The sequence below is a fragment of the Nannobrachium achirus genome (genome assembly GCF_963921795.1).
Source record: "Nannobrachium achirus genome assembly, chromosome: 17".
Lineage (NCBI taxonomy): Eukaryota > Metazoa > Chordata > Actinopteri > Myctophiformes > Myctophidae > Nannobrachium > Nannobrachium achirus.
This window is the reverse complement of record NC_137824.1, coordinates 22539688-22565892: the sequence shown is the minus strand read 5'-3', so window position 1 is coordinate 22565892 and position 26205 is coordinate 22539688. Positions and strand designations below refer to the sequence as shown.

The 26205-nt window shown below is 43.9% G+C and overlaps 1 protein-coding gene across 1 annotated transcript; it reads right to left on the bottom strand.

Moving 5' to 3' along the window:
* Window positions 1–25: 25 nt before the first annotated feature.
* LOC308301695 (F-box and WD repeat domain-containing 11-B) lies at window positions 26–26072 on the bottom strand. The gene is made up of 13 exons (XM_080745769.1): window positions 25938–26072; window positions 21217–21285; window positions 19245–19464; window positions 17720–17906; window positions 14333–14423; window positions 12009–12146; window positions 11137–11255; window positions 5695–5944; window positions 2575–2693; window positions 2374–2484; window positions 2169–2247; window positions 1863–2027; window positions 26–1352 (listed from the first exon to the last, which is right to left on the bottom strand). The coding sequence occupies exons 1-12, from the start codon at window positions 25974–25976 to the stop codon at window positions 1866–1868; spliced, it is 1584 nt and encodes a 527-aa protein (XP_080601895.1). The 5' UTR covers window positions 25977–26072; the 3' UTR covers window positions 26–1352; window positions 1863–1865.
* Window positions 26073–26205: the final 133 nt, after the last annotated feature.

The following is a 26205-nucleotide window of genomic DNA, read 5'->3' as shown; positions in this document are numbered from 1 at the left end:
ACAAGAACAGACAATTAGACAGGCATTCATGTTACGGTTGGCTCAACACTCCACCACTGTCAAGTACTTTATTCACAATAAGGTCATTTTCTTCTTTAAAAAATCATTTTTAATATACAACACAATTTTTGACAAGACAACTCCGTTTACAGCTAAATTTGAGCTCTTGAGTTCCAGCTTCTCTCATAACCAAAGCAAGCACGTAGATGATGGAGAGGGAGAAGGAGAGATAAAGAGAGAGAAAGAAAAAGAGAGAGAGAGGAGAGATGGACTGAGGAGAGATGGGAGAGAAATAGTTGTTAGGAGAGAGGAGAAAAGACAGACCGGAGGAGAAAGAACTACGCTTAGTATGATTTCTGTACTAAGAACCAAATTATTCATCAAATAAAATTAGAAAATAATAGTAATAATTAAAAAAAAAGTAAGAAAGTAAATGTAGAAGAAAACAAAAAAAAAGAGCCGAGGTGTGCCGGGGATGCTGTATCCATGGCGACCTCACATGCACATCTGTTTTTTTCCCCATCGCTTCTGCCCTGCTTTGCCGTTTCACAAGTCCACATACGCAAACACGCACTCAGGCAAACTTTGAGTGTGTGCGTCCCCTCCCCTCCCCCCCACCGTGTTCCAAACGAGTGTGCATCCCAGAGGAGGGGGTAAAGGAGCGAGGGTGGAAAAAGGAGAGAGGCAGGGAGGAGCGAGAGGGAGCGAGGGGGAGCGTGGGAAGGGCGCAAGTCGCCCCCGACACATCTTCTCCCTCCTTCGCTCCCTCCGTCTCAAATCCTTCCTTCCTTTCTGAAGAGCTGAAGAAAGAGTCTCTGTCTCCTGCATCACAGCTCAGCAGGTCATCCTCTGTCCAACTTGGCCACTGTGTGTGCGCGCGCGTGTTTGTGTCATATTTTTATATATGTGTATATATACATACATATACACATATATAAGTGATTCTGTATCCATGGAGAGTGTATTTTGGCAGGGGTCGGGGATTGAAGAGAAGCTGCTTTGTGTGGCTGTGAAGGAGGAGGAGCTAGGTTGACGTTTAAAGATGAGGTCTGTGTTAATACTGTTATATTAGTGTACTTTACAGAACATAAATTAGTAGCAGAACATGACTTCTCGGGGGCGGGGCGGTGTGGGATCCTCATCCATGTTTTTATGTGTGCGAGTCTGGGGAGTGAGTGGCAAGCGACAGGGAGAGACTTAAGAAGTCTGTCAGAATGGGTGGTGGTGATGGACAGAGATGACGAGGAGGAAGGAGGATAAGAGAAGAGATGGGCTCCCTTCCACGAAGGATCTACCCATCAGCCAATCAGCCCTGGGCTCCTCCAAGAAAAGGGTGCGGTAGGTGGCGCCACCTAGAGGACGAGAAGGGTCGACAGTGATCACACACCAATTCAGTCAGCAGGGTTTTCTGTAACTGACACAACTGCTACATTTTGTCTTTGTCAACTGAAGAGGTGGAACACCACATGGTCCATACCACCAGAGGTAGCTCTTTGTTCTTTTCGCAATATTGTTTCGTAGCTTGAGGCACTTCCTTTTATCAATGTAAAGATACTTTGATAAGAAGACAGATTATAACATTATTATTATATTTTTTAAATGTTTGGCATAGCATAATGGTTTTAAGTGCTTCCCACACACATATCTAGCAGGTCCCTTCAGCTTTGGGCTCCTCCATCACGTAGATCCTGATGAAGGTCTAAGGACCGAAACGTCATTTGGTAAAATAACGCTTTTTGATAGTCCTACGCAGTGCGCGGGACCTTTTTCATCGTTTGCATAAATAAATAGTGATAACATACGGTAGTCTTTTAATGTGGACTGCCACTGGAAGTGTAGTTTAGTGAGCCATGTGCGCATACCTGCTATCTAGAGATGTAAGTGTAGGTACGGGAGGGGGACCGCCCTTCTGGCTGCCCATTGGTCGAGACATTGAGGAAGTCCCAGATCAGAATGGTGTCGTCATGAGAACTGCTGATGATCTGGAACTCATCAAACTGCAGACGGAACACACGGCCCGAGTGCTCCTGGAACGCACGCACACACACACACTCTCTCAGGGCAACGCATGGCAAATGATCTTGACACAGAAGTGTGCATGCATGCAATCATCCATAGGCAGGTCCGTGAACACACACACACACACACACACACACAGAGAAACGTACCACTAGTGTGCGCAGACAAAGGGTGCTGGCAGGGGCTCGTGGATCGAGGGCTGCCTGCAAGTCCCACACTTTGATCTTACTACAGAGAGAGAGAAACAAAGTGGAATTTACTTCAGAAGACATTTTACGTACAGTACTATATAGACCAGCATTTGGTCTGGTGCAGTGTGAGGTGTGTATGTACGTATGGGTGTTTCTGACTGACCCGTCATAGGCCCCACTGACAATCCTCTTGTTGTCAAAGCGAATGCAGCGCACCAGCTCCTCATGACCCTCCAACACCCGCAAACACGCTCCACATTCTATGTCCCATAATCTGGAGGGAGAGAGAAATTAGAATATACTGATACAATGCTTTCAATAAGTGTAACTAAGATTATTTTTATTCAACACACAAAACACATACCTGATGGTGTTGTCGGATGAGCCGCTAACCACAAGACGGTCTCTGTACTGCAGACAGGCGATGCCCCGCTTATGCCCGTTTAGAGTGCGCACAAACTCACAAGTGCTGGTGCTCCATACCTACAGAGAGATACAGTATAAGAGGACTTATAGTGACATTCCAATGCTTTTCAACCTCAAAATCTTCAACGTCAAAACAGCTTTGAAGTGCGCACTGTGGATTCAATTCTGGACATTTTAAATACATTTACTGGCAAATGTACCGAGTAACAGGGGGTTAACAATTCTGTAAAATGTAATTGCTTTGAATTCTACGGCCAAACAACATAGATACCTAGACAGCAACTACTGCTTCTGGTGTAGTTGCTGCTGTGCTTATGTGTCTCTGTATGGACAGTTGGTTGGAACTCGGTAGCCTATTAATATAGGAGCATTTTCTGTTGGTTGCACATGTAGTTATGTTTAATAAAACTACAAGTTTACCTCTGTATATGATGTGTGTGTTCTGTCTGTGTCTGCACTCTGCATGTATCAGACAGTGCAAGTGATCGCATTAGTGTTGTGTGCTGCATGCGTCAGAGAAAGCGTGTCAGAGAGAGATTCAATTAATTGGGTGTCGGGCCTTGGGTAGGGCTCAGGCTAATAAATTGTAGACCCTTGCCGAGCTGGGGCAGGGCCAGGCTCAAACACTACAGGCCAGGCCAGGGTTGGGCAAGGGCTTGGGTTTTGGGCCATGCAGGATATGCTCTCAAAGTGTGAATTTTCTTTTTGGAGCGGTGAAAGCGCTCCCAATAGACAGGTATGTCCGTGGGTATGTGGGTGGCTGGGTGGCTGGCTGGCTGGCCGTGTCCGTCCGTAGCCTGGCAATACCTTGAGTGGCCACACACAACACACTAGTTAAAGGAGGGGCGCTGTTTTGTGCAGGCCAGGCACACTCACCACTCACTCACAGGCACAGTTTACACTCACTCACTCACATAGGGTACAGCTGCTCAAATTCACCGCTCCACTTCGAACCGAGGTTCGATTTTTTCATTTCACTTTGAACTTTAACCAAGACAGAGGGAAAACTTTTCTTTACTTCTACCATTTATAAGCTCTAAAATGCCAAAAAGAATTACCGACTGTTGATCTGGAAAGTAATTAAACTGACAGGGTAGGTGGCAGTTTGCTGACAAAAGGCAATTAATAAGCCCATATTACTTTGATCCGCAGTGAAATATTATAGTGATACTAATCCTTTTGGGCTTTGGTTGGAGCACACGGTACAGAATGGCCATTGTAAATGACAACCATATAACTGTAGGAAAGGCAAAGAAAATTCAGAGTGAATGGAATGAAGGATATCTATTTGAGGCTAAAGTCTCATTGCATACTCCAGAGAAGGTGAAGAACAATCCAGTGCGGTGTAGTTTTCCTAAGTCAGAAAACTACAACATTACGTCAACCCTGACACATCTCCCTGCTTTTACTTTCTGACAACACCTCAAAACAAGAGGAGCTACTCACTGGTCACTTCATCCTAGTAGTATAAATGAGCCTTTACAGTAGGTTGTCAGGAAATGGGGAGAGAGAAATGGGGAGTGATACGCAGTAAATGGCGTCAGGATCGTGACGCGAACCCGCGACACGCTGTCAGCCTACACTGAGCGTAGGTGCCTGGAGTGTTACGCCAGCGGCCCAGGACCGTAGTGCACTATTGACAAAACAAAAGCTTCCTCCATCTTTTATGTGGTGTCTATGATGATACCTTTACGGTCTCCTTATCAGAGCTTTTCGCAAATTAAACCGATTTTGATATGACAATCACAGCTGACAATGCAAATGATCCAAACTTTTAACTTCACTTTCATATCATCAATCTCGTATTAAAGACCAACAAATTGCACATCATGGATGTTTTAAATAATCCAATTAGCAGGGTATCAGTTAAATTTGTTTGGCGAGTACGATCATAAGACACTTATAAAATATGCTTCAAACATGTTTGGTGGCTTATAGGAATCCTTCAATGTTGATGTAACACAAGCAACAACAATGTACTAGGGATGTGTAAAATCGACCAAGTCGATTACTGTATCTTACAATAAATGCGCGGAGGCAAATTTCCCAAACCAAACCTTTTACAAACCAATTAGAATTTAGACCAGAATAGCAAACAATGGTGGTGCCTGGTGGCTCAGTTAGTTATTGCATAGATAGACCATATGCACCTTGTGAGCATGAGGATCTGAGTTTTGTCTCCTCTCTCGTCTCTACTCCTTGGTTTCCCGTCTCTCTCCACCAAGTTATTTGTTTTAATTATAAATTATCGGCGTTAATGCTTTGTTTTAAACAATGGCTAGTTACGTACCAAAATGGTGCTTTTCCATTGCAAAGTACCTACTCGACATGCCATGTCTGAGTGCATTTTGTGTTTCGAATGTCAGATACCAGTTACTTGGAGGTCCTTCTTTCACGTCCATTCAAGCTGGGTTCTAGCCTAGGAAGCTGAGCAATACGGGCCAAACTTGCGACATGTAACGCTTATGAAACAGTCGAGACCATTTGGGGTTTTTGGAAGATGCTTCTGAACATGCATTCTATAACATTCTCTCTCTATATATATAGTTTGACCAGTTCAAACACTCTATAAACACGCCATTTTGAACACTTAAATTACTCTCGTCTCAAAAAAAGAAACAAAAACGAATAACTGAAAACGGCAGATCTACAAGTTTTACCATTATTGTTTTATATGCATTTTGTACATCCGTGTGTAATTGATAGAGTAGAAATGGGCATGTTTAAACTGCACCATATTTTCTTGCATTCATTTGATTTTCAGGCTTTGTGTTGTACCATTATTAGACCGATAGCAAGGGGTATTCAACTATTAAGAAACATTTAAAATAGATGTTAGAAATGAGAAATTCATCAATGACTAGCAACTGCATTGTGTATTTCTTGCCTAAATGTTACCAGAAACCAGACAGTATAGCTTAGAGCAGGGATCGTTCATTTAGCCTTAGTCAAAATTTGAAGGGCTGGTGTCCATTATCTCCCATCGTGCCTATGCTGTAACCCCCCCCCCCCCCCCCCCCCCCCCCCTGCTCTGATGCTCTGCGTGCACTGTGTTCACCTTGATGGTGCGGTCTCCCGAGGCGGAGACGATGTACTTGTCGTCGAAGTCCACCACGTTGACGGCAGCCCTGTGTCCCACTAGTACCCGCCGCAGGCTTATGTCGGTGGGCGAGGCCATGTCCCATACGGCGATGGAGCGGTCCTTCGAGCAGGTCACCATGAGGCCGTTGGCGAAGCGGAGGTGGAGCACCGCCTCGTTGTGGTGGATCAGGGTGTTCAGCACCTCCCCCGACGTTACTTCCCACACCCTAACAGGAGGAGAAAGGGTGGGGTGGGGGATGAAGTAGGACATGAGGAGGAAGAAGAGAAGAAACGATGAGGTTACATGTGTTTGAGTGTTGCGGGGTAATAGGGATAGTGTGAGGGAAGTCAAAGACAATGGTGAGTCGTGAGTAAAGAAAAAATAAAAAGAGGAAAAGATATGGGGCAAGATGGTAAGAGTAGAGAAGACGTGAAATGGAAAAGGAGCCAGGGAGGACAAACAATGCAGACAGTGGAGAGAGTATTTGGCTTACAAAAGAGAACAGATAATTGTTGTGTGCAAACACACATACATGCTGAAGCATTAAGAAACTTATGTTGAACTTCAACGTTTGGGCAACAACGATCAAACGCAGAACACACACTGGAAAAGCTGACACTTAAGCCTATAAACAAGTGCCCGTCAAACCGTTACTAAGGAAGTGAAGTCACCTTTTCCTTGGATACCGCCCAGTGAGCACAGCAGAAGTGTGAAGTAATAAGGAGGTAAATGCTGAGCTTCTGTGTGCAGTAGCCAGCTCAGAGTGCCAACATACACACACACCAAAGAGATGCAAAGACACATTGCAAATGCATCAACTAATTTCCCTCTATCACACATAGTTAGCATATACAGTTTATCTGATGGATATAATAAACTCCTGATATAAGTACAATAAACTGTGGATTTCTGCCTATGATAAAGTGTTGTACTAATGTCTCAGGGTTCTTAAAGGTGTTATGACATGCCGAAAAACAGAGCGGGACGTATCACAGATACATCAAACAGACCAGGGAAATTAGGACTTTTTTCCCCCTTCATTTTGCGCACTGGGTCTCTGAGCCTGTCCGGCGATGTCCCCATGAGCTTATAGCCGGACTCGGCGCATCTCAGAGCGGCCTTGCTCACCAGAGAAATGGAGATACACACATCGTGGGACTGCGGGTGTTTGTTTCTGGGTTTGTTTCTAAACAAACGATTCATTATTTGATATCTATTTATCCTAATAGCAAGAGCTCTGGTTGATATTGATTTATTTGATTAAGCTATTCATGAGTTTCATTTGTAGTCCTAAACGGCTATGTTGAGGACCAACACAGGTGTTTCAATGTGACTGATTGGCCTAGAACTGATGTTGTACGCCAATCAGAACACCCGTGTTAGTCCTCAACATGGCTGGTGTAGGACTACAAATGCAACCCATGAATTACAATTTAAACGCTGCATGGTGGGGCTCAGAGCTGCTCTGTGTCATACACGCAGGCCGCTGCCTGAGAAGCTACACTCCTCCGTGAAGACCAATGGTACACCTGTTTATCAAATCGTTATATGCCCGGTCTATAATAATCAATGTTGAACAACTGCGTGATCTATTTATTATTGGTTGAAATGAAAAGCTTGTTTAGAAAAACGCTGTGCCGCGGCAGTCAGACTTGCGGGATTTTCCCCCGCAAGTCTCCTCCTCTCAGCAAGCCTGCTCCGTCATTGCTGAGAGGCCTGCTAGACGGATAGAGCAGGTTTATAGCTGGCCAGGACTATAGCGATTCTCCTCATTTCAACAAATAAGCATAAAATGACATAAAAACGATATTGACGTGACCACCGGAGAGACGGGTGACAGCCGGAATGTAGACGGCACCCGGGAGCAGTTTGGGTTAGCGCTCCAGGCTGCGTCTTCCCCAACAAATCCACGGTGAGCCCTTTAGGAGGGCCAGTCAGGAACCCCGTGCTCCTGAATTAAATGTTTGGTACTGGGAGTTTGGTGCAATGCACAGGTCCTGGACCTGGTGAGACGTAGGAGTGGACCTGGTGAGACGTAGGAGTGGACCTGGTAAGACGTAGGAGGGGCCCGGACAGGAGGCAATCCACAGAGCCTAGTCCTTGGATTGCCTCTCCAAGTCTCGGCAGAGTAGTTCGGAGCAGCGGAGTGTGGCCCTGTCTTTCCCTAATAGGACAGACTGTGGGTAGCTACTGGGACGTCAAGTCGGGACTTGATCAACCCCGGCTGGGTCACCTTGATGAGGGTTATGATGTTGCGAGACCTGAAACCCTGATGAGTTCAGGCTACATCACTGATGATACGTCCAGGTGCATCCATGTGATTTTTTTCCCCTTAAAGTTGTAACTAAGAGATTTGAATGGGAACATGTATTTTATATGCACAGACTTACAAATAATTAACTACATTTTCATGTAAGACCACTTCCTGGTTCAGTAGTGCGAGCGAGGGGAGCAGGGAGAGACAAAACGCTTTGCTTCTCAGTACAGTAGATAAGAGTTACGTTATAAATGCGGGGGAATGGGGGGCAGTACTTACAGTACATATAATATAAAATATACCCCAGCCGCTGCGTGACCTAATATGATCATTCATATTAGCTAATCAAATGATGATTAAACACTTCTTTTTGCATGTCATAAGCACTTAAAAGGCCTTCTCTCTGTGGGTAGTACACATTAGAATATTATAAAGAAATTGCTGAGCACAGATGTATTCAAATGCTAACGGGACTCTACTGGTCCCGTCCCGGCTCCCGTGGCCAGAAGAGGACTCCTCGGCAGCCAAGGTATTTTTCTCTACTCGAGGCTGCTTCAGACAGGCAACCAAATAAATATTTTCGTGCGACATGGCATCACGGACAGCGAATCAGGGGTCTACAGACCCCAACCATTTGTAGGGGTTTGAGGTGACAGGGATTACACAGACATGAAGGGTTTAAATTGGCATAGCGACTAAATTGGAGTGAACATTTGAAAAGATATCAGAAATTGTTGATCAAAATTGATCTGGTGCTATATTTATTTGATATCTTTTACATATTAGACTTCTACACAGAGTATCAGTATCACATTGGCACAACGATGCACACAATCTAACATGTCATCTTGAGTTTGCCTCGCAGCGAATACACAGGCTATCGTTTCCGGCAACTGACCGCTTCCCACCTATCGTTCACATATATAGAGGACCTGTACATTCAGCTGCGTGGGGGAAGTCTGCGTGGGAGAATTCTTGAACACAACTCACTATATGTGCACAACACATGCATGTTCTGCTATTTTTGAAAAACGTATGTACCCACACACACAAACATATTACATACTTTTGCCTCTGTAGGAACTCAGAAATAATGCATTATTGTATGCTTTTATTTAAGTGTATGACCAAAAGTGTTTGTTTTTTCTAAGAAACTACACCATTCAATTCCTAGTGTTGAAGTCTCACTTCAACAGCGACAGTGACACACACATCACATTTGCGATAAATTACAAATAGCCGGGGAGCCACTGGGCCAAAATGAGAGAGGACCTGTGATGTCATGACATACTCCAAATTTTTGTTTGTCCTATTAATTTGGTCAATAAGGTACACAGAATGAGAGGCCTGCTCTGCCGGAAATCCTGCGAAAAAAAGTTTCCCATTGACTTCACTATACTGGAAAAAAACACACCAAAAAAAGTAGCATGTGAGGGGTCAAACTAAGGGTTCTTCATGATTCTGAATCCATTGCAAGCATTTGTTTTGCATGAAAAACATTCCTTGGGCTAGATTTCAGCCTCTCAAACCTGTGAAAAGTGATGAGTCATCACTTTTCACCGTTATTTTGGTCCGTTTTCTAGCCCAAGGAATGTTTTTCATGCAAAACAAATGCTTGCAATGGATTCAGAATCATCAAGAATCCCTAGTTTGACCCCTCACATGCTACTTAAAGCATATTTTTTTGGTGTGTTTCTTTCCTTTATATTGAAGTCGATGGAGTGAATATACAAATGGCCATAACTTTTTTTCGCAGGATTTCCGGCAGAGCAGGCCTCTCATTCTGTGGACCTTGATGACCAAATTAATAGAAAAAACTAAAATTAAAAGTATGTCATGACATCACAAGTAACATCCTATTCTTTGAGCTTTTGGGCCTGTGGCTCCCCGGCTAAAAGGAAGGGCATTAAGGATGCCATCATAGTAGAACCACTATGAGAAGAGAGGATGAAGGGAGTATAAATGCACCGCCACTGATTAAGATCGCAAACAATGTGCTGAATGTCAGCACAGCAGTGCTCTGCGACATCTCCGCCATGTCATGCCAATGATAAAACCATCTCCACACTACAGGATACCGTATTCCTACTTATCGAGCAGCTACTGTCAGCTCAAAAGGCACATACCAAGTGTACTGAATGTGCTCAGAATCTATTCTAACAATTATTAGCAGACAAATGCAAAATGCTAGTGCAATTTTTGCCATTTACTATTTTATGGTCGCAGATTACATTTTCAGGAGCATGTGTGACAAATTGGTCACAATTTCAAGCCTTTGGCAGCTCACAAGTTCATATGTACCGGTAAATCCTGTGGGTGATTAAGTCAAACACAGATGTGAGGCTTAAACAGTTGTTTGGCATCATCAGCACCTGTACAGAGATTTTAGCTGGCTTATCTGAATAATTATTCAAATAAAAATAAAAACTTGAATGTAATAAAGCCAAACTTCTGTCTAATTTGCCTTTTGTCCAACTGCCATTTGGGAAAGGGTTCAAGCAGAGTTGTATGCTTGGTTAGACTTCCTTCTTTGGCTGTGTTTGCTATATGGAAAGAGGTGGAAAGCTTCTCTGCAAGACTTGCAGGATGCTTGCTTCCAATTACATCCCTCTCAAAGACTTGCACTTTTAGGTTTTGGCTCCTTTCTCCATTGAAATGCTCTCATAGTGCAGTATTATTTGCTGGTTTATACACACCCCCCCTCCCCAATGACCCCAAGTGTGCAATATTCTGCATGAAACCCTGCCTGGATCCCTGAAATGAAGCACTGCTCCTTGGCAGCAGGAACAACATACTGCTATGGCAGGGACAATAACTGCATTATTATGTGATGTACACCAGTGTGATGAATCATGAATGTCACCTTTATAAATGTCTCCCTTATTCCTTGATGAAGTGCATATGGTGTGCGATATGGTTGTGGCGGGTGTGGTTTCTTTCTTTTTGAAATCCATGCTTGTCCAAGCCCAACATACTGCAGTGACTTGTTCGCGTTGTATTTAGCAAAGCTGCAGTGTTCTTTAAAGATTATTCCTAAGCCACTCCTGGTTTAGCAAATCATTTAAACACAAGTCATCAGTATATGGCTTGCACTGTTCTCTGCAATGTTCGATGTACTATTTTTCACACATTAATCTTAGACTACATTTTATGTGCCATACCTGACAGTGGAGTCAGAGGACCCGGTGACGATGACCCTCTCATCATACTGCAGACACAGCACTGAGCCCGTGTGACCCGTCAATATCTTCAAACACTCCAACGACTGCTTATCCCAGATCTGTACAGAAAGACAGAAGCAAGAAAGCGGATAGAGAGAGAGAGAGAGAGAGAGAGAGAGAAGTGAGAGAGTGAGGGCATGGAATTGATGCCAGCCAGAGTGAGATGTGGGAGACCGGAGGAGAGAGACGGGGACAGAAAGATAGAAAGAAAGATCAGGGAAGAGAGAGAAAGCACAAGAGGGAGGATAGTAGTTAAGAAAGTGGTTGTGAAAATGTAGCATATTTGGGTCAGGCAAAGAATGGCCTGAGCTCACAGTATTGTTCATGCCCCATTTCCCCACTGCTGCTGTGGTGCTCGACACTGTTGTGTATGTGCACGCACGCACACGCGCACACACACACACACACTCTCTCTTCCTTCTTCTCGTACAGTACATTAGCCTCCTCAAGAAAAACAAGACAAATCCATCCTCCCCTCCCTTTCTCCTTTTCTTATTTTCTCCCAGGCCTGACGGATTGGGGGGGCACATAGCAAGTCTGGAGATGAGTCCTTTTATCCGATAATTCACTTGTGTTCTGTCTGACTGTCTACTGGTTCACCTCAGCTCCACAGACGGCAATAACAATGGGATGATAAGCTGCTCTGGGCCGTGCAAAAGAACACACACAGGATGGGAAAAAGGTACACAGGTGTACACACACACACACAAGTACCAACATGCAAACCTTGCCGTTCTCGCAATAACACATCCTCACTTTCACCGTTTGTGTATTGCCCGCACTTAATGTCACAGAGACATTATAGGAGTTACCTTGATAGAATTATCCCTAAGGCCGCTGATGATCTTGTCATCGTCATACTGGAGGCAATAGACGCCTTTACTGTTCTCTGAGCGACATTGGATCCTCTGCAGGTTGTGTCTGCCACACCGCCAGTTAGCTTCGATAGTCTGGAGGAGGAAGAGGAAAAGAGTGAGACGGAAATGCAGAACGAGTGGAGGCATCTCCCCCCCCCCCCCCCCAACCCTTAGGGCAAGGAGAGGGGAAACGTGCAGATTCAGAAGTGTGTGTATTATTAGCAAGGACAAAAACAGATGTGAGATCTTCTGGGGTGGAAAATGGGGATGGGGCGTGTGAGACTAGAATAGCACTGTTCTACACTTTTAGCTTGTAATATACCTAGGGGTGTGATATGACGTTAAAACGGAACGATTACGTTAACTACTCATACCAATCCCGCGTTTTTCCGGAATATGACAGTTTGCTCACAGTGACAAAACCATATTTTTATTATTATTGCATTTTTTTAGAGCATACGAGCGGAGTGGAGCGTGAGATGCGAAAATCAAGTTGAGCGACGGAGCGGCGGGGAGCGGAGCGGCCCGGTTGCCGACCAGAGCGACGAGCAAGTGGGACAAGAGCCCCCTGGAGCGCGGAGCGGCTTTTGTCATCGCTCCACTCCGCTCGTGTGCTCTGGCCCCAACTCATATAAAAGAATTGGAATCACCCCGGAAACGGAACATGTGAAATGACGTCATTGAAAAGTCAGATCCCCATCTGTTTCCTTCCTGGAGATAATTCTGTGACTACTTGAAAATGTAAGAAAAACGGAAAATCGGCACAGTGGTTGATATTATTTTATATTTACAGGAGCAGTGAATGAGTTAAAAGTTCCCATCCCCTTTTTTGTTTGCTCTTGGAAACGTAGCAATAATCGACAGACTCAAGAGAGTCAGACACGGAAGAGTTGGTCCCTAAAAATAACTCGACATGGCTTGTTTTTTGGATAGCAACACAACAAACCTGTTTAACCACCTCAAAAACAAACAGTATGCAGAGAGTCAAACTCCTGCCGCCATAGCCTGTCGTTTTATTTTGAAGAGCCCCGGAAGCCACGTGCGTGTGCACGTGTGTGTAATCGGACGATTACAGGAAGTTTGTTTACAAACGGTCGCGAAACTAAAATCCCAACCAGGGCCGACCATCACGACTGAGTGTAGCCGTGAAAAAGAGCGTCTCTCTGCCTTTTCTGCGTTATTTGCACCTTATTCAGAGATAGTCGTTTTTATGTTACAGCATAGAATAGGAGTCATTATACAACAGGTAGTCGGGCTCTCAATGGAAAACAGGCGCTCCAACCGTGCATATAACGAGCACAGATGCACTGTCATCAAGTAAAGAAATCAGCTGCGTTGGTCACGAAAGACAGCAAGCGCGCCTCTCTCCCCACACTATGCTAGGCGGCTAGGCTAGCGGTTTTCATGTGACATAGTAGCTAAATGTGGCATTAAAAAATTACAAATTCCTATCGAATATCTTAATTACAATGAAATAAAGTTGACTTTTTTTTTTTAAGGGCAACAGTTGTATAATCGCAATATTACACTCGAGGGTCTGCATGTAACACGGTTATCCTGCACTCCAGCCCTACCTACTTAACTCGCCTGTCGGCTCGTTCCTGCGGTAAGGCTGTCGTGCAGGATAACTGTGTTATATGCACACCCTCTCGTGTAATATTGCTTAAATGGAGCATAGACGCTCCGGTTTGCTTCTGGGCGCGTTACATCATGACGTATGCACCTCAAAAGAATAATCACTGTCAAACATTGAGTGAGGGGTTCCCAGTTAGTGGATCAGCTTTAATGATAGCAGCCAGTTGCTATACGAGTAAAAAACTACTACTGAAGGCATTATAATGATGAATGATTCTCAACCCTTATAATTTCAAGGACCCCTAGTTTGATATGCATTAGGCCTTGGGCCCCCATTTGATATGCTTTTTTATTTTCCTTTTTATGTCTGGGACTCCAATCTACAGTCAAATCCTCTGTTATTTTAATTCTAAAGAGTGTACAAAATACATTTATTCAAATGGACCCATAAGGGTCAGAAAATGAGTTTGGTTGCACAAGTATTATTAATTAAATTGTGTTGAACCCCTAAATGAAACGATAATTGTGATAAGATCGTGGAACATAGTCTTGCCTGGAAAAGAATTGTGACAAATAAATAAATAAATAAATAAATGAGGGTAAATAACTAATAGGATGAAGAAGGGAAATGTAAACAAAGTAAAGAGGTGTTTTTGAAATATGCTTATTTGATGTGTGACAGCATATTGGCTGTAACCTCTTACCTCTATGTCTTGGATGATCTTGGGATAAAGAGAGTGATAGTAGGAGTTGGGTGGGACTTCTGTAGTGCGGTTTTTAAACAGGTACTTTTCCCTATGGAAAATGACAAATTAAATAAGTTAGATAAGCACATGCCCTGAAAACCAGAGAGTGACCTAAGTTAAAGGACAACTTTGTTTTTTTACAACAAGGGTTCATATTTTAGATAGTAGTTAAAGATGACACAATACTTTAGACACAATACGTTGGTGATTTCCTTATTACTATTTACAGTAACCAGTCATGCAAACAGCGCAGAGGTGAAAAAGGTGACAAAACCTTCGAGGTGAGGGAGCGCAAGCGAAGCATACATACTTACTTACATACATACATACATACATGTTGGGGGTTTTTCAGGTCTGTTATCTTTGCGTGATTCTAACTCAGTTAAACACAGATTGCATTGGTACCAAACACATTTTGCAGTGTTATAATACACTTGAGCCAATCAGTACAAATCTATATGCTGAGTATTGAGCAAGATATTAACATTAACCCTACCAGTGCCAGCCCCTAGATGGCGCCAAAGAATGCCAGGCTTTCTCCCATAGGCAAGCACATTAGCATCCGGGGACTCACGTTGCAGTGACGCGCGTGCTCACGTTCGTGCACGTCATGGAAAGGTCCCGGATGAAAATGGCTACAGAATAGCTATTAGCATTTTGTCATTTAAAAGATCATTTTTAGGCGATTTCGCCGTAAATAAACCTCGCGCCAAATCCCTAAAAACACAATCCAGAGATATGGGCCTCCAAATAGGGATGTGAAAAAAAATCGGAAATCGACGCGTCGATCGACTCACGCTCACCGCGACTCAAAAAGTACGAGTCGAAAAGTCGAAAAATATATATATTTTTTTATTTTTCCAAAAGTTTTTCCCCCAAAAAAGGTTTTAATCGTTCAAAAACGTTATAAGCGTTAATGTTTTCCATATGTGAGAGGACCGTGTGTGTGTGTGTGTGTGTGTGTGTGTGTGTGTGTGTGTGTGTGTCTGTGTCGGAGACGAGTGCATGCCGCCTGCATGTGTTGTGCATTCGCATGCATGCGGCGCTAGTCAGGTCCGCGGACTACTGGTTGAGAAACACTGCTGGACCGTGCTGATGTGCGCGTCATAGCAGTGCGCGCTGACTTGCCTGACTGTATCTCTATGGACTGGATGCTTTTGTTTACCTCCTGCCTCTGCATGCACGCTTGACACGAAAGCTCGCTTGTTAATGGCAGCGTCGCCGTTGTGTGCGATGATCACAAACCACACTACTCGTCGTTAACGTTAATGCGACACACCGGGGATATATGAGAGCGAGCGGTCAGCGCTCCCGCACGTTCCATGGACTTATTGTCACTCCGCTTCTAGTCTCTAGAGAACAGACTCCATGCTAACAAGGAAGAGCAATTATGTATTATCATTATTATTAGGGCTTTGATGCAAGTTCTGATGGGTGCAGCATACGTTGTGTTGTTTAAAGTAATGCGCCGTTGTGCTGCTCTCCTCTCAGCTGCTGCTTAGCGAAAAAAAAAAGTGAAAAAAGTCGATCGACGCGTCGATTTTCGGCCGCGACGCGTCGATTCGCCAATAATGCGTCGATTAACATCCCTACCTCCAAAGATGTGGTTTTTCATTGGATTCGGCGGCGATTCGTGGCAACGTTACTCGCTAACGGCCGGCCGGGGGGCGGCCGGATTTCGAACACTGGATTGAAAATTTAGGCCCAGGCTTCAGAAGGCCTCGGATCATTTTATTCATTTCATTAAAAAAGCCGAACATGTTCAGGATAGGCACACTGGACGTCGTTCCGGAAGCGGCGCTGAACATTCAGTGAACATTGGGGGGCTCAAAAATGTATTTTAAACCATTTTTAATGGAATATATCGTCGGACCATGTAAAATGGCTAGCTGGCTAGCGTAGGACGAGCCAGGACCACCCACGACTCTACAAGCAGCTCAGGGTAAGTCAATTAATAAAAGAAAATTTGTATTGGATTGAAATAAAGCCGAACTTGTTCGGGATAGGCACAGAATGAGTCAATTCCCAGATGAGATTACCGGTATACAAAAAATTACAAATTACCAATTTATTCCTAAATGTAACTTTTAAAATGACCAGCTCAACATTATCTACCATCCAGCAAAAAAGTATGCTCCCATTGCAGAAAATACTTGTAGGCTACCTAAGGGGGCTGTTAAACAACATCAACTGTAAGATTATTATTAACATTGTCAACACCAGTGGTTCTCAAACTTTTTCATGTCAAGAACCCCCAAATTGACACTTTTGAGCCAGCGGGGTCCCATTTGAAAATATAAGCCAGGGACCCCCACTAAGAGAAGATGTTTTACCGCTCTCGCAGGGATTCACAACCATTTTAATTTCAAGTACCCCCAGTTTGACATGCATTAGGCTACGGACCACCATTTAATGGTATTTCTATCTCTGAGATCCCAATTTATATTGTAATCAATGTTAATTTAACTCTGAGAGTGTACAAAGAAACCAAATGGACCCGTTGGCATCCATTTGGTTCCATGTGTACGGGTTACATACCTATAAGGGTCCATTTGGTTCGAAACTATCATTTAGCTGGGGACCCCCTGCTATTTAAAATATGAACCCTTGTTGTAAAAAAAAAAAAACAAAGTTGTCCTTTTAGGTAGCAAAGGATACACAATACAGTCAGGTGAGAAAAGGAGAATGATGCACAGAGCCTCAATAATTGGCACAAACTGGAGCGGACCACCCTGAATAAGTACACAAGTTTACTTTCTTTTTCTCTCTATAATTTTTATCCCACGATTTTGCAACCTATTTTCACCCAGTGCCTATGCCGCGCCTGGGGAGACAACGGACTGACCTCATGCTTCCTTCTATGCATGAGGAGTCCAAGTTGTTTCTTTTCACCTGACAGGGGGGATTTCCCTGGGATGGACTTAGCACGTGGAAGGAACACGTTATTCCAACCAGTTCCTTTCCCCTCCATCAAGCGCCCCGGCTGGCCAGGGGGTGGCATTATTGAGACCAGGATTACTGCATGTTTTTGTGAGGGTATCAACCCTAGGAGATACGGGGAGAACATGCAAAGTCCACACAGAAAGGCCCTATCGCCGACCCACCTAGGGTGTGGGCGCTGATGATGCAGAGGGAGAAACACACCCCCTGCACCCACAGGGCGGGAATCGAACCCAGGACCTTCTAGCTGTGAGGCAAAGCGCTAACCACTGCGCCACCGTGCCCCCCACAAGTTTACTTTCATTAAGTTTCTGTGAATGCCAGTAACTAAATTAGTCCCCTTTTCATGTTATCACTAGAGGGGAACTAGCCCCCGTCTTATTTTGAGACTGTGTTCACTCTCACCACTGATGTCTCTCGGATAGGCCCTTCCAGAGGGGGTCTGTGCGGACCATGCGCTCGATGAGCTTTTTCCACAGCATGCCCTCCGAGATCACCCTCTGCCACTCCTTACACACCAGTTCTGCCGAGCACAGCGAGCGGGCATCCAGGAAGGACAGGATGTTCTCCGCTATATGGTCCAGGCCCTGGGCTGGTGGGGTGGGGTGAGAAGGAGAAGAGTTGAGCCTGTGTGTGTGTGTGTGTGTGTGTGTGTGTGTGTGTGTGTGTGTGTGTGTGTGTGTGTGTGTGTGTGTGTGTGTGTGTGATCAGAAAAAACGTTCATGCCCCCAGTCACTGCTTCACCAACAGGCTCGCGATGTAGAAGGGAGGTGAAGGGAGAAATCTTCAGTCAAGCCCGTCTCTGCAGACAGCAACTTTGTGCGATTGTATCATTTGTATTCTGTTAATAAATACATTACTCTGCGAAAGCCAAAATACAGTAACTACGCAAATAATTTAACTGATAAAAAGATTTAAAAGTGTTGAGGTAATTGTTGTGTATTGTAAATCACAGGCTAATTGTGTATATTTATTAGGTGTGTAATTATTTGCAAGATTACATTAGATAAGGGCTGCTAGGTGTAGTTCATCATAATTTGTACTCCGTGTTGTTTAAGTGTATCTGCAGTGTTTACCCAAAACCGTTACACAAAGGCTCCTCGCGAGCGAAACGTCTACTCCCTACTGCAGTGGTCCCCCAAAATAATCATATTTGAATGGGGACCAACCACCCTGACGAGCACTTGGTGTTGTAAGACTTGAGGCATTACATTTTGTTTTAGCCAATCTACATGCTAACAATGCCTCGCATCGGCTATTTTCACAATTTCTGCCTCTAATATTTGACAATTTGGCCAATGTTTAATTTGTCATTTTAGAGGTATTAAAAAGTCCTTAAATTGTAACTTTAGAAATGTGCAGATACCCTCTATACACTTATACTGTATGTTGGTATGTTTACTGTTGAGTCAGAAATCAACCTCACATTAAGCTAATCATCTGGGGACCCCCCAAAATAATAATCGACCCATAGGTTGAGAACCACTGATTTACTGTGTGCATGAGCATCAATCATCTTGTGTGACTTCAAACTCCACCTAAACCCATAACACTACTGTAATGACCATACATGAAGCTAGTTAGCAAACGTTTTTACTGATTAGGTGCATGGACTACCTATGTTATTGTTTTTTCTAGATTGATATTCCTATGCATTTGTTATATTGTTGTTGATGTTCTGACATTATCTTGCTTATTATAGTGACATATTATCTGCTTATTGTAAAACGCTTTGGATTAAAAGCGTCTGCTAAATGCCTAAACTGTAAACTGTGTGTATGTCAGTGACTGTGCTCGTACAGTGACAATGCATTTTGTATGGAGGTCAGATTTGATGTCTGAGTAACTGTGTGTGTGTGTGTGTGTGTGTGTGTGTGTGTGTGTGTGTGTGTGTGTGTGTGTGTGTGTGTGTGTGTGTGTGATATTCTACCTGGCAACGCAGTGATGAAGTCCCTCTGCAGCATGGGTTTGAGGTAGGAGTTGATGTGGCCGTGTTGGTAGTGGCACATGCGGGAGATCAGGTGCTCCACAAACTCCACCTGGTCGGCTTCCGACCACTGGTCAAACAGGGCGATGCAGTGTTCTTTCTCTTTCTCATAGTTGCCCTCTGATGGACGCTTGCGAGAACCCGTCACCGGACCGTTACTAAGCTAAAAAAGACCAACAGAGCAGAGGTACAGGTTTAATAACTGTTCACAAACCCACTTAAATATTAAACACATTTTAAATCATTAACATGGCTGGGTGTAAAATGGTAAATGGTAAATGGTGCATTTATATAGCGCTTTTTATCCAAAGTGCTTTACAGAGATTGTGCATTACATTCACCCATTCACGCACACATTCATACACCGGTGGCGGAGGAAACCATGCAAGGCACCAACCAGCTCACCGGGAGCAATGTGGGGTTCAGAGTCTTGCCCAAGGACCCTTCGACATTAACTCAGGGGGAGCCCGGATTCGAACTGGGAACCCTTCGGGAACCCTTAGTTCTCTAATAACGGTTTCTCTACCCCTGAGCTATGCCGCCCCACTATGCCAGTGTGAAAAGATTCAATGTTCTGAATCAAACATTTGTGTTTGGATTTTATACAGTAACTCTTGGACATTTTACGGTTTAAAATAAACATCTATTGAGGCTATAGGTTTTGCACAACTGATCATGTATCACAAAATATTACAACAACAAAAAACAGATGTGTGCTGGAGCAAGTATAAATACATAAAAAGAAAAAGTAGCTAAAACAAACGCATACACTGGTATAACATAAGATGAGTGTCGACAGTAGCCCACCCCCAAGTCATTGGCAGTCAAACTGCACCTTGTGTCAATAGCCAAATATCACCACCACCTCTTACGATGGATTAGTCAACCACCACAACAACATTGTGAATGTAGGAATGTTTCTACCTGAATAAATAATAATACCATTAAAAAGTATAATCATTGTCACTTGGAATACTCCTCTGTATTGCTGTATGTACCAATACATGCTCTTTGTATCATGCTGTATCTATCTACAGCATTTATTTTCCGGTCCTTTATCTGTATTTTCCTTGAGGGATCAATAAAGGTCTCGTCTCATCTTGTTGAATATAGTATTGTCTATAAGAGACAAAGAATGTAACAAAAATACCTACCAACACTAACCACCCCAATCACAAGATCTTCTAAAATAACCATTTCACCACTATGCTTAATTATCTGTAATAATACTAACAAAGATTGAGAGATATAGTTTGTTATTTAGAACAAAGCAACTGAAAGTAAATAATGCCATATTCGAGATGTTACTTTTAATTATATATTTGATAACAATATAGTTCTCAATCAGCACATCCCTAATTGTGTAGTGTATTTGTTTTAATAGAACATAAGGTTGCATGTAGTTTGTAATAAACTCAACCATATGGCCTTCCACCGTTACAAACAGTTTAAAGATATGTTTTTTGGGGGCTTTTATGCCTTTATTGATAAGACAGTAGACAGGAAATGGGGAGAGAGTGACACGCAGCGAAGTTGGTCGGGATCGGGGCACGAACTTGCGACACGCTGTCAGGGTCCACCGAGCCCATGTGGCATGCGCCTGGACCGGTAGGCCAGCGGCCACCCTACAGACAGTTTTAAAGCTATATATATTAAAGCTTCTTTTTCATTTTTTAGAACCTTTCAAGCATTTTCAAGGCCTGTACCAGCCCTGGTACACGCTTACATATAGTTAACTTCCATATGACCACGTTCATTGTTTTTGGATTTAGCCTGGTGTATTTGGATATTTATGTGCTTATTTATGTATCGTTTATAGTTCATTGTGTTGTAGTTAACATCTGTCAAATCCAAAATTGTAACTAGACCACTACTTCTATGCAGAATAGTGCATGGTGATGTGAGGTGCACACACCTTGAGAACTGTGTTCTTCTTTGGCGACAGGTCGTCTACGAGGTTCTGTGACTCCATCCCCGACATGTTCTGTGGAGACAGGGGGGAAAAAAACACAAGGCAGGGGTGGCTTAGCATCGGATTCTTTACTTTGTGTGTTTGTGTGTGTGTGTTGTTATTTGTATCAAAGACACTAAAAAAAGCCAGGGCAGCGGTGTGGACAGCGCTGAATAAATAAGAGTAGCGCAAACACAGCCAAGGAAAGGGTAGCGAATATGATTTCTGGAACGCACGCACACACAGAGCTAACTAATAGACTAGAGTAATGCAACAAAAAGAATCTATCTGCTTTCTTGTCTGTGATGTGGCCTAAGCAGTCTGGACAGGAAATTAAACTGCAGCATCTTGGGTATGTCACTGGCAGCAGCTCAGACACCGGTGTAATGAAACTAGAATCAGACAGTGGCTTTCCAGCGCAAACAAGAGGAAAGAATAGACAAACACATGGTGGAGGTAACTGGATCCCACACATGTACATAGCATGACTGAAGATGGAATGTGATTTACTTCCTGCTACCAGTGAATTGCATACAAGCAAAATGTGTACCAATACCACCTTCACACAAAGGTGGCTTTGAAAAATACATTCTGCAACTGAGCTGCAGACTGACAACGTTGTGGACCACAGTGATGATTTCATCAATATTTCCCAATGCAATACTTTGCGTAGGTAAAACAACTCATCTTCTTGACGCAGCCATATCAGCCACATTGATTGATTAGATGTTTATAAGTGGGTATTGTGGTTTGATAGAAATGAAGACATCTTATTTAGGACGTATACTATACAGTATATGCGACAGGGACAGGGAATGGTTTTCCTGGGCTTTTGTGGTTGCTGGCTGACTAAGACCCCAATCACCCCATATTATGTGAGAGGACAGGCCATAAACAAAATCAGGGTTTACGTGCCATTAAGTCATAAGTTCCAAAGTATACAGTCTCTTTATCCCACATATCCCTTTAAACATAGACTAAAGAAATCTCAAGAAATGAACAGTGACCGAACAATCTGTGTGACAGCATAGTGCAATGTATTAGACACACCACCAGTTTCAACTACGGGACTATTCACATTTTCTCTCATATTGTAATTTCTCGCACTGTAATACTTCAGAGGTTCAGTGCTGTCCTATGGGTACATACTACGAGCCTAATCTCCAAATTGGGAGGGGAAAAAACTATACACACCACCTCTGTCTGCAAGAAGGTCAATGCTATCACATACAGTATCTGTAAGTGTGTGTCTGTGTGTAAGTGAGCCATGGTCAGAGGCTTTGAAAATGTTCATCTAGGAGAAACAGGTAAAATAGAGGTTCATCTGTCTATATACACCATAATGACCCATTTGTTACTTGTCCGGAACTTTGGCATTGGGCTTTATACTTTGAGAGATTAACCAGAACCAACAGAAAGCCCCTTCACATCAAAAAAGCGGTGACAAATCACCAACACAAACAGACACACGGTCAGTTATCAAGACCAGTGCAGACAGGACAAGCAGGCAAGATGGGCTTGCTGGTAGTGGTGGTGGTGACCATGCATAGCATAAAGACAGATGGACTGACAGACCACATTAAGCCAGGAAGGCACAGGCAAGCATGTAGCCTCTCAGAGCTGGAAGGAGACCTCCCCCACCTCAGTCCTCACACCTCCAGGTAGAAAATAATAAATTAACATTGCTCCTCAAATTTGGGAGTTAATCTCTGGTGCCCCCCTAACATAATCATCATACTCCATGATGAAGAGTCATTCCATCCTGATGACTATACTATTATATGTCCATTGATTGTCCAATTGTTTTTTGGCTTCATGTTGTCCAATTCAGGTACAAAAACGTTACACTAAATGTGGATTATCAAGGCACAGGTTCTGTTTCTTAAGCAGAGGGCTGGGGGGACACCAGAGATGAACTCCAGAGCAGTGTGCTTTCGATGGGCAAGGAAGGGAAGACAGAAGGTGTGAGTGGGTAGACAAGGGGGTGTGAGGGTGTAAGGAGGAGTGGGTGATGAGAGGTATAGGGAGTGGGACAGGGCATAAGGATAGGAGGGGCAGCAGAATTAAGAGGAGAGAGGCAGAACCTGGTTGTGAGCCCGGGTGGAGGGGATGCTCTGCAGGCACCTGAGTGCACACAAACTCTCAGCCACCGAGGAGCAGCCCAGCCAGAGAGAGCGAGGCACAGAGCACTGTGTGAAAGAGAGAGAGGGAGGGAAGGGGAGGAGAATGAAGGGGAAGAGGATAAGAGAGGAGGAGAGGGCAGGAGACAAGTTGGGAGGTAAAGGAAAGAGAAGGGGAATTGATGAGAGAGGCAGAGGCAAATGAAGGGGATATATGGATAGGTGTAATGGTGGTGGGGGAGGTGGAACAAGACCGGTGGAGTGTGTCAATAAAATGTAGAAAATAAAATAAAAAGTGAGTGGAGATTGGAATTGAGAGGGAGGAGGGGTGTAACCATCGAGAGTGAGGGGAGAAGAGGGGAGAGGAGGTGGGGTAGTGAGGGGGAAAAACCAGTATTAGAGCTACACGCACATTGGCACAGTGAGCGCAGGAACACACATCCCATCACACACAAGATATAGACCGACAAACACACATACAGAAGCATTATTAGACATGAAGTGGACAGGGATAGGTCGAGGAGAGGAGAGGAGGAGCGGTGGGGGCATTGGTCACTTAATTGTGTTTTTTGTTTTATACCCTACCTACCCACTGTTCTGCCATCACCAGTCACCACTCTTATGAGTGGTTAGTGAGAAACGCAGGGACAGAACACACACACACACACACACCACATGGAATTGTAAACAAACACATTGTAGGCCTGTACAATCTTGGCCCTACAAAATTGTGAATGTTAAATAACATGTATGGCTAAAATGATTATGTAATATTTGAGTTTAGAGTCTGATACCAATATACTACACATTTGCAATAAGGGCCATGTGAACGACTAAAATTGTTCACCTGAGGCACTTCTTTTTTTTTTAATAGAGCCAATGCCAATAATGCTTGACACACTAATAATCAATCACCTGTTACTACAAGCCTTTTATGATGATATGAAACTATGTGTTCAAATGATTGCGGGATGAGATGAACTCATAACAACTGCATCCTGTCAACTTCAGTTCCCCACAACATGACCATAGCTTAATTGAACAACACAAGTTGTCCATCTTCGTTATAATATGCAAGAACTAACATTACACGTGTGGACAGGACAAAACAATTGCAACCAGTGGACATTTACAAGCAGAAAATCCAGCAATAGTGTTCAACAAAAACCTACAAGTTTCCTAAAAGCACTCCTTCTCGGGCCTAGCGCTAACGTAATGAAAATAAACACCGAGATTGACAACAGAGGTAAACAATTTCGTTTTCAAATCCGTTAACCAATTCCCCAAATATGTGGCCACAAATCCAATCAATGCCACACAACTATTACACCCAACTGTGGGCTATTCAAGTTCCAACAAATTTGCCAAATGTGCAGTAATGTGAGCCACAGCTACCAATCGGTTTCATATAATCACTTTGACCCCTGTGATGATGATGCTGGCTAGCAAGCTAATATTAGCCACTTAGCTAGCAGCTCAACATAATTTTATTTGGAAGACGGTAAAACGATACAGTCAGTTCTACAACTTCCCACCGGGCAACAAACAATACAAGTGACTGACTTGTATTTTCGTGTCGGGAAAACAAACAAAACGAAAACACAATCCTGCTGGTTAAGCAGTCAGTGGGCTGTTTGGGTTCAGATAATGGCTGTCAAATGGAACTAGTCTTTTCTTTGCATGCTAGCCAGTTAAGCTAATCGCTCGCCAATCATGGTAACGCTGTGTGAATGAAACAGCAACACACTTCCTTCTACGCAGTTCTCAAAAATATAAACAGTACACACAAGCAGCACATTGCAGTTTTAGCTACACTCGTCTCTCCTGCGAGACGATGCGTTTTCAGCATTTCGCCCACGTATCAAAGACCGAGTAAAAAGTTACCTCAAAGTAATGTGGTTAAAAAAACAACAACAACCACCCTTTTAATACGAGGTGCTTTCGTACCCAGCTAGCCGAGGTTAGCTCACTTAGCTACAGCTAAGGCTTTTGATGCTAGCCGCACGAGCCTTTTCGCTTTACACCAACGCTATTACCGGTTGCCATCTGGAAAATGTAAGGCCATACGACGCAATAACACTTACGTTTAATTTAAATTGATGTTTTTTGTCGAGCTCGGCGTTTGTGGGGCATATAAAGGAGCGTGTAGCGGCAGCAGGGCCCGGGCAGTTAGTGGCGCAGCGTCACCGCAGTGAACAACTACCCCGACAACACTCGGCTTTCTCCGGGCCCACGACTTTTACAATAACCTTTCGACTGGCTGCTTTTAACTACACCAAATATGCGTTTAGGTGACATTAAATACAATTTAATGTAGATGTCGTCGTTCACCCCAACAGGGGAACATTCGTGGCATATTATATATGTATCGATCATTTCAGGCCCTCCTCCCTCTAATTTCTGGTCCCCCCCTCCTTCTTTCTCCTCCACCTCTACCGACGGAGCGAGCGGCTTCAGCCCCCCCGTTCCTGTCGTCGTAATCGAGTCCGGTGCCGTAATTATGTGGTTTAGAATCATGATTAAAACACCGGCTGTCCCGGGATGCCGCATCCCGACGAATCTTACCATTAATTCCAACGTTTTGTCCTCCATCTCCGGTTCCATGTTGATCAGATCCCCCCCGAAACTCGCTCTGAAAATGGAAACCCAGCCCTGCGTCGGCGGCCCGCAAATGCAGAGACGTCATTCACTTCGCTCTCGAGCCACACCGCTTGGAGGAGCCGTGTCAAAGGAGTGGGTGGGGGGGATGGTGACGCCGACATAATGGAGTGAGTGCCGATTGGACGGATTTTGTCAAAGGGGGCTGGTTTAATTGCGTTGCCTTTTATTGATT

Coding starts and splice junctions, on each gene's coding strand:
- LOC308301695 (XM_080745769.1), bottom strand. CDS start 25,976: ATGGAACCGGAGATGGAGGACAAAACGTTGGAATTAATG. Junction 19,465..21,216: donor AGAAGAACACAGTTCTCAAG/GTGTGTGCACCT, acceptor GGTCTTTTTTAG/CTTAGTAACGGTCCGGTGAC. Junction 2,248..2,373: donor GTCAGTGGGGCCTATGACGG/GTCAGTCAGAAA, acceptor CTCTCTCTGTAG/TAAGATCAAAGTGTGGGACT.